Source organism: Epinephelus lanceolatus, chromosome 3 (genome assembly GCF_041903045.1).
Source record: "Epinephelus lanceolatus isolate andai-2023 chromosome 3, ASM4190304v1, whole genome shotgun sequence".
In the NCBI taxonomy this organism is placed as follows: Eukaryota; Metazoa; Chordata; class Actinopteri; order Perciformes; family Serranidae; genus Epinephelus; species Epinephelus lanceolatus.
Window position 1 is genome coordinate 21,926,194 of NC_135736.1, and position 13,368 is coordinate 21,939,561.

Below are 13,368 nucleotides of genomic sequence, written 5' to 3' on the forward strand. Positions count from 1 at the left end.
TAATTTCTTCAAAGTAAAACGCATTTCAGTTGCTCAAAAATGCATCTTCTTAGACAAGAATCAACAAACAACCAGAGCTATTTACCTTCTTACAGCCAACACCAACCAGTCACAAATTCTCAATTCTCTTGTGCCATCAAAGGCACACACCTTATATTCCTGGAGGAGCAGTTAAGAGTGACTTTGGTGCATTTTCACAGCAAAGGCTTCTAACCTCTCCTTGATTGATAAATATTTCGACTCATCATTCTTCTCTTCTCACATCTTAGCCTATTACAGCTTATCCATCATTATCAAACAAGTAAAATGGCTAGAAAGTAGAAACTTAGCAGAGTCTGTGAGTGTGTCTGTCTGTGCGCCTGTCTGTCTCCTGGGTGACTGGGCTTCTCTTGAGTGTCAGTCAGTGCTGATAAATACTGTTTCAAGACTTCAGCATTGTGACAAAACTGTCACTATATGACAGCTATCAAACTGCCCTGAAAATGGCTGTAAATTCTCAAGTGACAGAATGAAGTAGACGTTGCTTAAATTCACTGCAACATGCAGACAAATGGACACGTACGCTGGGAAATGAACATGTTATTGCCTGTGCAAAGAGGAATATGTACGAGCGCACACACAAATGTGCCAGTGCGTGTGTTTGGTTGGTAAATCAAGGGTAAGAAGATTTCAACACCAACTGTCAAGTTTTGCCAAAGTATGCGACTCCTGACTTTTGCCCTTAATTGGTCTCTATGGGTCTGGGCGTGCCATCTCTTAAAAGCTGTCAAAAAATTCCACTGAGCGAGACTCTTATTTATATATTTCTGTCTGCTCATTTTCCAACCCTAACTATGTTCAAGGTATGCATTTGTATCTGCTGGATGTAACATGTAAAAATGGGCTGGAGCCTATCCCAGCTGACATCGGGCGAGAGGCAGGGTACACCCTGGACAGGTCACCAGACTATCGCAGGGCTGACACATAGAGACAAACAACCATTCACGCTCACATTCACACCTACGGACAATTTAGAGTTATCAATTAACCTAGTCCCCAATCTGCATGTCTTTGGACTGTGGGAGGAAGCCAGACACGCTGACACGGGCTCCCACGCCCGGGATCGAACCGGCAACCCTCTTGTTGTGAGGCAAGAGTGCTAACCACCACACCACCGTGCCGCCCGACATCAATTCATACTTGCACAAAATGTTCAAACTGACTTATATCCACTATTATCATAATAACAAAGACAAAGAGTCTTGTGGGACAATTAAGGATTTTTATCACAACATTTATTGCAATATTAAGCACTTGTGTGTTTTGCAAGAAATAACTTTGAAAGATCTACTTTAGAGCTGTCATTTCTTTATGGCACATGTGACTTTCATGGTGAGGTGCTTCAGTCGGGCTTGGCAATATGTAGAAAATAAAATATCACAATATTTTGGGCCAAATACATCAATATTACAATGATACTGTAGGGTTTACTATTGATGCTTTCGCAAAATATTTACACTATGAGATTTTTGATAAATAATCATCAGCAATATGGATATCATGACTAAGTGGGTAAAGGAAAGTAACAGAACTGAGTAGGGCCGCTCCCTAATAGTCCACCAAACTTTAGTCGACCAGAAGTCGGCAAGATTTATTTGGTCGCTTAGTTGCAAAAAAAAAAGAAAAAGAAAAAGTGGGAATTTAATTTGAAAGGACAGACACAGGAAGAGGCTACGCTCAGCAGTCAGACAGGAGTGACATTACAAACCAATCACAGCCGACAGATATCTTTCCCTTCTTCTGTAAATATTCAATCTGATAAATATAGAAAAATTGATCATTTTAGGCTACCCAGAGCTTTATATCTGGCCCACGGACGATAGGCCTCCACACTTATAAACAGCGCCTGGAAGCTCTTGAAAGCTGGCATAAAAAAGGCACAAGAGTAGCGCCCAGCTCCCGACCTCTCGTTTCCAGGCGAATAAAGATGCGGGATGTGTACGACAGCTAACTTTCTCGGTTGGTACCTGTGGTTATTCCACAGGCTAGTTAATAACATGTCAAGCAGGAAATCCAAAGTGTGGGATCATTTTGAGAAAGTGAAGGACGAACCCAAGGTGATATGTAAACTCATCTTCATTGGTCGACTACAAACATGACGTATCATCTGAAACATGTAAGTAGCTACATGCCCATTAGCCACTTAGCACAATCATTACTACTTTGCCAACAGCGTCATTAACAGGCGGCTCGCTCAGTGTGTGACGTGCACTTGTAGATAAAATATAGGCCTATATTAATGAAGGTTCATTAGTACGGTTTGTATTTCTCTGTAATGTAGCACAGTGTTAACAATGTTACTGATACTATTCTTTCTCACACCTTAAACTCAAACACTTGTGTTGCCCCGCCCAAAATATATCATTTAATAATTAAATTAATATCATAAACATGCAGGCGACTACTCGACTAATGGCCCTAAATGACGACTATTGATTGACTAGGAAAATTCTTGGTCAGGGGCAGCCCTAGAACAATTACAATTTTTCAATATCCAAAATCTAAGATGATATCGAGTCTCATAAAACATTATCAATATTAAATCAATATATTGCCCAGCCCTATTCTACAGGGTCTATAACTAATTCTTGGTTATATGGAGTATATGAAGTTATACTTTTTTATATATAAATCTGTGCTGATCTCAAAGACATGACATGTTCAGTTTATCTTTGATACTTTTCCTGACATTCCATGGCTTTGACCCTGGTCTGAAGATAAGCAGAGATATTGAACATTAGGTCTGTATTATCTGCTGGAGGTTAAATTGAGCACACCGGTAAGAAACTTAATTATCATTGTGGGAGAGGAATGGGTCAGGAGCAGGCAGACAGGCAAAACAAAGACAGGGGAAAAATGACAAGAGTGAAATTAAGTGCAAAAAAAAAAAAAAGAAAAAGAAGGGAGGAAGTTGTAAAGACAGAAGTGACGAGAAATGAGTTTAGGTGCTGGTGAGAAAGAGAGAGAAGGAGTGAATATGAGACAGAGAAAAAGAGAGAGCAGGGCACTTTGGTTCTCAGAAGACAAATTAGCCAACAGACTCCCGGCGCTGAACTGCCCTGAACTCCAATTAAATATTTAACCCTGTCATAACTACACTTTCCCCATCTAACTGTCTGTCATATACTCACACCTAAGAGGACAAAGGGCTCAGTGGCTTCAGATATCAATGAAGCAATTTCCTTCTTACTCTGGTTTAGGAACACAGCCAGTAGAGGGCGTACGTAAACAGTTTCTCTCATTTATATCATATATATATTATTCTCGACCATATTTTTATTAAGTCTAAAAAGGAGTAGGACCTGAAGTGAAAACCTGTCAAAAATGTGTAGTTTGGAAAGAAGTAAATATCCTTCCTTAATGCTGACTGTGATAGTCTTTTTACCTGCGCTTACCTTAATGACCATGTCATGTAATCAAATAAATAACCATTCAAATATAATAACCCTTGTCAAGTATATCTCAGTTTTATTAGCTCAATCACACCAAACAGAGTGGTTTCTATGGTACATAAAATAACTAACTACCTAATTACAGCTGAAGTTGAGCCTTTTATGTGTGTGCACTTACAGTGTTCTGTATTAATGTCTGGACTAGTCAAGATTTATGTCTCCTAAAATGCAGTGGCATCCATGTTCAGCACTATCACAGGTTTACAGTTATGATAATGTGTTGGACAATGAAAAGTGGATGTAACTGCCCAACCCTGTTTCACTTAATATAAGCGTAGTACAAGCTAATGAGGTAATTCAGTACAAGGGGGTCTGTAAACGTGTGTTTGAGTTGTTGATCTTACCCAGCACCTCCTTCGATGGCGGCAAACTGAGGCCGAGGCTGGAGGCGTGCATACTGGAGTCGTCTTGTGAGTGGACCGTAGCGCCTCCATCCTGCAATGAACGCACGAGTTCCCTGAGACGTGTCACTTCCTCCCGAAGAGCCTCAACATCCTGCTGGCGCTGTTGCTTGGCAACAGTGGTAGGGTTCATTTTGAGGTGGAGAACTCGGGTTTTGACTGGATCATAGTCCCCCTGTGATAGACAGAAACATAAAGACAAAGACCACACGTCCATCAGTTGTACAGTTTTTTCTTTAGAGATCTTTAACTTGAGTGGAATAATGTCTTCTAGTCCAAACTCTGGAAGTCTCAAGATTTTTCGAAATAAAGAAATACAGAGATGACATACTATTAATAGTATTTGATAGGTAGCAATAGTGCAGACATCTATACAGCAGGGTCCATGAGTCCTCCACCCTAACTCTTATTTCATCATGTGCCAATAATGAATTCCTTGTGAGGTCAAATGTCTGAAGCAGCATTACATGCACTTCTAAAGCAGGTAAATAAAAGGCAGTTAGTAGTGACTTAAACACACTTTTGAGAATTCACATGTATAAGGGGGCGGCACGCTGGTCCAGTGGTTAGCATTGTCGCTTCACAGCCAGTGTGGTGAGGAAGCTCTGTGTGGAATCTGCATGTTCTCCCTGTGTAAGCATGGGCTCCTCCCACACTCTAAAGACATGCAGGTTAATTGGTGACTCTAAATTGCCTGTAGGTGTGAATTTGAGCATGAATGGTTGTTTGTCTCTATGTGTCAGCCCTGTGATAGTCTGGTGACCTGTCCAGGGTGTACTGAGGCAAGCGGTTGTATAGCCTAAGCTACCGTAAGCTATTATATAGAGTTTCCTTTAAGTAATATGGTCGGAGAGAATTTGAATTCCCTCTGGAAAACTGTAACACAGTGTATAACTCTAGCACTTTAATATGAAAGGTAAGAATAGAAGGAGTGGATCTGGTACGTGCGGCCTTTGTCAAGGTTAAAGAAGTAATAACGTTTGCAGTCTTGGTTCGGGCTACGGAGCCTCCATGTTGTTGTTTAATAATTATTTAAAGTATAGGTGCAATGTGATTGGTAGATGCCTTTACTTGCTGTGCAAAAGTCAACCCAAGAAGACCTTGCAAAAACCTGAAGTGTAAACACAGTGTTTCCCAAAGACTTCAAATCTATGTGTGGCCATACCTGTGTGTGTGTCTGCGTCCCCTTGTATCATGGTGTGTCCCTCTCTAAATTTGGAAGTTTTTTGCAGGTCCATGGACTTGGTGGTGCAGAACTACACTGCATCTCTTTTTCCTCTGCAACAGTTTTTGGAATTTGAGATGCGGGGTAGAGAATCGATCGGCTGATCTGATGAGAACTGATCAGATTGATGGACGAAAAGAGGAGCTGCTGTACAGGTGAGTGAAAGCAAACGTTTAGACCCAATGCAATGGTTGGTTAAGTTTCGAATTGTTAATATTCCAACAGCGCTCCTAGTAAACAGTCCAGCTCCAAAAATAAAAAAGTAATACGTGGTGGTAGATGTTGGTATCATGGCAGTCCGACACAAATAAATTAATGCATGGGAAACCCTTTTATAGCTAATGTGGCTATTTTCTCTTGGGTATTAGGGGTGTAAATCACCAGCTTCATCACGATACGATATTATATCGATTTGTTTGGATGACGATACGATGTTTGCCGATATCACAAAGTCTGTCACGATACGATTTTGATTCGATTCGATTCGATTCAGGAGCCTGCGATCGATATGACACGATATCATATGCCCATCTAACACAATCATTTACATCAACTCACAAAAACAACTAGAATATGATTTGACCATTTTATTTCTGAGCTCTGTTTGTTGTTTGAGCGGAGGCGCGCTTGCCCAGAAATGGTGACACAGACGTGCTCTGTGAATTTCAAAACAAATGTGTATCTTTAAGATGACGATATGGATCGATGTTTTCATTTTGCATCGATATAATCGGATCGTTAATCAATGAATCATCAACTTTATACATTCTAAAAACTGAAAATAATTCGAAACCCACACTTCTTTGTGAAAATCTTGTGCATCAGCCATTCATCTATTACATCTTCCTCTGCGTATGGACTTTGTTGCCATTCATACCACATACCTTGACTACCTGATAGTAGATTTGTCGGGGTTTTTTTTTTGGTAAATTTAACTCCTAATCTCAGAGAATGTCCAAAATATGAACCAGGTTCTTGATGATTTTATATCTTGGTGCGATGAAGCTTTCCTCCAAATCAATGTTTCTAAAACAAAGGAGATCTGTATAGATTAAGGACGACCCTCCCCAGTTCCTCAGCGCAGTGTTGTCCACAGCCAGCCAGTTGAGCTGGTGACCAATTATAAATATCTAGGCACCATAATTGACAGCAAGTTGAAATTTGATGTGAACTGTGAATTGCTGTGCAAAAAAGGTCAGCAACGGCTCTTTTGTCTGAGGAAGCTCGCCAAATTTCAGGTTGATAGGACTTTCAATGAAAGCACTATAAAACATTTTCATCAGTCAGTTATTTCCTTTTCCATCATTTGTTGGTATGGAAACCTTGGTAGCAAGGACAAGAACTCCTTCGGGAGAATTGTACGGGTAGCTTCTAAAATAGCTGGGGTGAAATTCAATAGCCTGGATGACATTTTTAACAAACAGGTGCTTAAGAAAGCGAAATCCATTCGTATGGATGATACTCATCCTCTCAGCCAAGAGTATAAGCTGCTTCCCTCTGGCCTGCGCTTAACTGTCCCCCTGGCCACTAAAAACAGGTATAAGTTCTCCTTTGTGGCTACCTCCATCCGGGCTCTAAATGCCACGGAGAGAAGGACGTAGTTGCTGCTATATGTTTATGTATATGTATCTGTGTTTGTTCAACCTATTTACTTATTTATTTATTTATTATCTGGATTAGTTACCTGTCATGCATTGAACAACGTACACTTGGCTTACCTGTTTTATTTTGCTGCTCATGCCTGTGCGTTTTATGTTTTATGTCTTTTTAATGTGACTTGTGTGATTATGTCATCGTCTGCTGCAAACCAAATCGTCCTTTAAGGGACAATTATTAAAGTGAAGTGAAGTGAAATAGACTAGTACTAGCCCCAACCATGACCTCTTTGCCCTAAACCTAATTGCCTCCAACCCCGATGCTTTAATATGACTTGTACTAGCTAATCACAGCACCCAGTGGGATCTATAATAACCAATGTGACAATTCTCGCTTGTGTGCAAAGAGACGTTACTAATAATTCAACAAGTAACTGATTATTAAAGCAGTTGCGGATACATTTGTATTCTGTGTACTCTGTTGATAAGCACATCAATTAATGGACTGTATCAGCTGTAAATGACTGCACAAGGTCATTCTTTGTTGAGCTGCATCTTCTGTCACATCAACTTTGTAAAGTAGTCTTTAGATCCAATTCATTCATTCATTGGTAGTCAATTCAGGTCCATCAGGTCTTGGTTTGGATGAAAAAGAACACTGGGCTGAAGAGTGTTTGCATCCAAGACAGAGTCTCCCCTTGTCCTCCCCAATGGACTTTTTTGTATTGATCAAGTAAACAGCATTTGAAGTTCTCACACATAATAACTCACAGGCCTTTAGAATATGAGTGCTGCACAAGGCTACAGAACATGAAACATCAGATACGGCCGTACAAGAACTGAAATCATTCATTGTACTTACGCATTTCTGTGAAGTGTGGTAAAAGCACGGACATTGGCAGAAAAGTCTGAACAGACTTTCAGAATCAAAAAGCCAGGAAGAGTTTTATGGAAAGCATCAGAGAGTGTGTGCTGACTGATTCAGAGGAATAAATGGAGAGGAGATGAGAGGTGAAATGTGTGCACAAAAGTGCTTTACAAGAAATCAATCCATGCTTTCAGTCACAATGATTAAAAAAAACCCCACTTGTACATTTTAAATATTACACACTCTGTTGCCAAGTGTCATTTAATCTTATATTTCTTTTTCCACTTTGCCTACTCTAGTTCTGCTGAAAAGATTTTGGATGTAAGATATGGCCCTGTCTCCGTTCTCTTTGTACCACTGTTAGATCTGATAAAACACAAACAGGCTGCTTTTGTGATGCAAGTCTTAAAGCATATTTTTAGTAACTGTATGTTGTACGTCAGGTTACCTTATGACAACAACGGTGTTGCAATAGTTGGCTGAAAAAGGCAGCTGAAAAAGTCTGACTGTACATGGTTATGTGACAAAACAGCACCTAAAAAAGTCAATGTACACAAATATATAAATCCTGCACAGTACACAAAGTAATTCTTATTCATTTTACAGGGAAACGCAGGGAACGCAGGGAAATAGCAGTCCATCTATTAGTCATACTGAATTGGAATGCAACTTTACAGCCTTTTGGCACACTGATTTTTCAGAAATATCCATTCATACAAGCAAACATTTCCTGGAAAGTAGATGCATGGCATAAGTCAGGTTTCCATCCAAGTGTAGTGGAAATTTTAACCAAATGTCCAGGAAATCAGCAACACATAACAGTGGTCCAGCTATTACTCACACTGAATTAGAATTCAACTTTACAGCATTTAGGCACATTCATTTTTCAGAAAAAGGCACTGATGCATTGTGTAAGTTCAGTTTCTTTCTAAATGTAGTGCAACTTTTTAACATATGTTCACAAAATCAGCAATAGAAAATGCAAATTTCCAATCAAAGACTGTTATGTGAATATTAGGAGTCAAGCACATCGAGAGTAACAGCTGGTGGCGCTAATTCTCCGGCTGGGTTCCATTTTACCACCACAGAGGAGGGCGATGAGGCGAGTAATAGAGCGCGAGTCAAACATTCAATAGTGGAAAACCACAGGCAAAATATGATGGAAATATGGCATTTATGATTGTTTTATGTATTAATTCCATGAAGGTTATGGTCTCCTTATTGGTCCACACATATCTGATGTTTTCGTCTGCCACTATTTTTCGTCTCTTTAACAAAGTGGAAGTGACACTGTCACATGCTTAATGTATATCATAAGTAATTCCCAAGTCTGTTTCTAGTGTGGTCCAGTACCCATACTACCATACTATTTAGTATGCCAGAAAGGGATTTAGTAGGTCCCAATATATAGTATGTCAAATGCAGAATGCCACAAAAAACCAGGATGTCCTACTGCGTCCCGTCAGATTTTGTGGTATGCAAGCCAGCATGCTATTCTTTGCTATTTTGACAAACAATCCTCTTTGCAGCGAAAGATACGTCACATCGACTGAGCCGCAAACAGTCGACAGCTTGACAGCTTGTTGACAGCTGTCAGAGGCCGCAATGACAGATGACAGCACATTAAAAGTGACTGTTGACTAGTCGATTAGTAATTACAGGAATATTGACTGTTTCAGTGAACAAAATAATCACAAAGATTACAGACAAAAAAGGACATGAATATATAATAACAGTAACAGAGTAGTGCATAGCCGATGTAATCTTACTGTCGTGAATATAATATCTTAGAATCCACAATGTATGAAGTTATTTCTTAAAAGTTAAAACTACATGAACTGTAAAGCAGCAACAGCAGAGCTCTCTGGGTTGATCTCCATCTCTAATGAACTCAGTAAACGTCATTTTGTTTTATCTTCAAGATAACTGAATGAACAAGAGGGTCAAAGTTCAGGGCCCAAGTTATGTCAAAGTAGTGTGTCCCGATTGTGTACATACTGCATGCAATAGTTCATACTTTGTAAGGGCAGCTGCAGTAACTCCTAAAAGTAAGACAAAAAACTATGCAATTTGAAATGCAGCCTTTGCTTTTAATAGGGAAGCACCGATCCGATATCTGGATTGAATATCGGCCCCGATATCATCAAAATAGATGGATCGGGTATCAGAAAATACAACCTATACCTGAGGCAATCCTTTCCCTTTAAATCTATTGCGACGCAAGCAACGCCATACGTCATGGAGCAAAGGAGAGAATCTGCTGTGTGGAGGCATTTCATTTTATCTTAGGAAAGAACTGTGCGGTCATCAATGCCTGATGCCTCTAGTCTTTTCTGTTCTACATGTAAAGGTATATAGCTGTACCTGCAGTATCGGGTATCGGCTGATACTCAAAGCCAAAGCATCGGGATCAGTATCGAAACTGAAAAAGCTGGATGGGTGCATCACTAGCTTTTAATCGATACACTAACTTTTCCACCTCAGCAAAGCATAAAAACTTATTGCAATGGTTTGACTTTTTTCAAACTTCCAGCATCACCACTTTCATGCACAAATTAAAAACATGCATAAAAAGGTGATGGTATATATGTACAAAAACATCTAAACTCTCACAGGATATATCAGCAATTTGATGAGTTGCTTTGAAGCTTACGATCACATTTATTTGGTGCAATAAAAGGTAATGGTAATACTACATGGATGAAGCAGGTCTACTTGTGTGGGAGACGGCATTTGGAATTCAAACAAGTAGCTTTATTTTCAGCTTTCTGTATCTTAAGATATTTATTTTCTGTGTAACCTATGACTGCTCTGCTTTACCTAGCCTGCCAAAATCTCCTCTACAGAGGCTACAGGAGCATACAGTGAAGTTATGAGCATCAGACTGCCTACCTGCTTTATTTCCCAGTATGCTACTCTTTGCCCCCAGCACAGAGCAGTGTGGACCACATCAGCAGAAATACCCTGCACTGATTCACAGCGAATGTAAGTATTTATTAATGTTCTGTTGTGTAATGTTGTGTTTTAACCTTAGAAACACATAATGTGATATTCAATAAAATCCCACATATACTGCCACAGTAAATATGAAGGCAATTAAAATAGTTTAACTGAATTTTAATAAACACGTATCTGAAACTGAACACTGGCAACAGAGGTTTTCATAAACATTTCATTTAATCTTTTTGCCAGTATTAGATTTTACTACACAAGATTTCAGAGTAGAGCTCTATCTATCAAACTGACTAACACAAAATTACATAATACACGATGATTGCTAAATACAGACAGATGTTAGTGACAAGAGAAAACACAGTATTGGGAGCTAAGGCAAAAATGGGAATGTTGTTTCCTGAAAACATGATTTCCTCTTTTTCTTACTTTGTTTTTCCTCTGACTCTATAAGGTCTGGGTAAATGAGAAGAGTCTATCTTAGCTTAATGCCAATATAAGGAGACACACACAAACAGAAACACACACAACATGCACACACACCAATCTGAGCTCTTGATTACTGGCTAAATTAGATTCCATATGCCCCCAAGCGACGGTTGCCAAATAAACTACAGGCGTGTGGGAGAGCAAGAGGCAGACAAGGAGAAAAGGGATATGAAGATGGGAAATGGTGAAGGACATAGAAAAGAACACGATGAAAACAAAGAGGGCTGGGGTATCATTGCCTACAGCGTAAGGAAAAAGCAGCATGGATGAAGGGAAAAATGACTTGCACGCTTATAAATAACGCTTTGTATAATTTAAAAGGAACAGAGGGATTGAGCTTTCCAAAATGAGGAACAGAGAATGTGTGTATTTATATCAAAACATTTTCAACTGGACTGCACAAATGTCACAGCCACATACAAGTTGTATATCTGTAAATGGAGGGTTTATTCAAGGATGGGTCTGGATGTGTGTTGTGATAAACACCGAGAGAAAATGGAAGGGAGAGCCAGATAGTGTGAGACAGATATGTAGATTAGAGCTGTAAACCCAGCACAAAAAGAGGAGTAAAGTCCTCAAAACGCAGCCAACAGCTATGTGCTGTCAAAAAGCCAAAACTCTTTCAAACGTACTGCCTTAAAATTAGGTCAAGCTAAAGAAAATTAGAATGATTTGGCCGTGGAATTCATAGTTTACTTTTTGGATGCCTGGACTGAGCCGTGGGGCAAAGTTTTAATTGACTGCTCAACAGCAAAAAACAAAGGAAATGTATTTCTCCTTGGCATTACTGCACATCGCTTTTCGAATGAGCCAAGAAATACAAATTTTTTTTTTAATTGGTTGAACTCTCCTCATATATAAAAATAAAGTGAGAAAATGGGAAAAAGGCCATCCTCTTGTCTTCATCCATTTTACCGTCTGTGCAGATAAACAGGGTGTGATGGACAAAAATGCAATCAAGCACATAAATATGATCCACTGACAAAGGGAAACATGAACTCTAAAAATTCCAACAGGGATAATCATCTTTCAAATGGAGAAAGGCATCATTAAAGGGGCTCAGAGCATATGATTTATCTAGATATGGCTCTAAACATGGAGATGGCAGACAGCAGCTAATGGTGTTGCCACCATAACCAGCACTGAACAGTGGCAACAGTACTGACAGAGCTAACAGTGCTAACCAGGAGAGATCAGAAAGGGTGGGTGCTATGCTTCCATAATGCTGCCGCTCTGATATCAGCTGTAACTGCAGTATTAAGGGCAGTGCAAAGCAGTGGCTAGCTAGCCAGGTGGATACATTTCATAGCACATGCAAGTCTGCATTTGACGGAAAAAGGGGAAAGAGGTGCACTGTGTTCTTTATAAATTATAATCAAGTTCACTGCTGCAACATCAGAAAAACGCCAAATTGCCTGAGTTTCATATTGGATGTCTGCAAACTGCTTAAAATTACAGATGGCCTAGTTTGTGTGTGCCAATGTGTTGACATGCATATATACAGCCTACTCTTCAACACCGTATTTACAGTGCAGCAAGGTGGAGAGCCATTCTAAGTGCCCGAGGCTACATATCTCTTATTCATAGAACAACAATAACAACACATCTAATACCAGAGAGCAGGGTCTGTTATAAACAAGAGCAAGAGGCAGGGAGAGAGAGCAAAAGAGCAGTCGATCAAGAGCATGAGAAAGAGAGAGAGACGGGGCAGAGAGGGAGTAAGAAGTCCAGGGAACAATGTCTGTTTTTAACACAGCTGAACAAATCACTCTCAAACATCCACTTATATACTAAATACAGTACCAACCACAGGGGACACATGAGTCACTGATGGAACAGGTGACACACTAATGCTGAGTGAGTGTGCAGGAGTGTGAGAGCGGAGGGGTACCATCAAAAAATAACAAGGAAAAACAAGCACGTACACACACCCTTAACCCCCATGAACTGATGGAGTGAGAACGGGGAGACACAGGACACACTGGAGAGGCAAACCTCTTCCACTGAGTCACATCACTGAAAACACATTGGAGCTCTATTGGCTTTTTAACGACTCTCCTTTACAAATGAGCCATACCTGTAACAAGGAACACACAAGTGCTTTTAAAAGGATCGGTTCATCTAAATTACCAAAAAGAAAACACAACTTACCTACTGGTACTGACCATACAGATTTAAATGGTAACCTCGAAATTTATGGTGCTACCCCAATACAATGGGGAAAAAAATCGCAAGAAAGTCCACGTAGAATGGGAGTGGGGAGTTGGATGGGTCAAACAAAACTGGACTTCCATCCAAGAGAATGCAGTTCATGTCCTGTGTGAAACCAAAAGTCATGTTGCCTTGA

At 39.9% G+C, this 13,368-nt stretch overlaps 1 protein-coding gene across 1 annotated transcript in view; it reads right to left on the reverse strand.

Annotated features, from left to right (window-relative positions):
- Positions 1–13,368, reverse strand: part of mad1l1 (mitotic arrest deficient 1 like 1) — a 75,550-nt gene that overhangs the window by 32,136 nt on the left and 30,046 nt on the right. Inside the window, exon 16 of the mRNA XM_033625063.2 lies at positions 3,836–4,067. Within this exon, the coding sequence (XP_033480954.2) occupies positions 3,836–4,067 (232 nt within the window). The remainder of the gene's footprint in view (positions 1–3,835; positions 4,068–13,368) is intronic.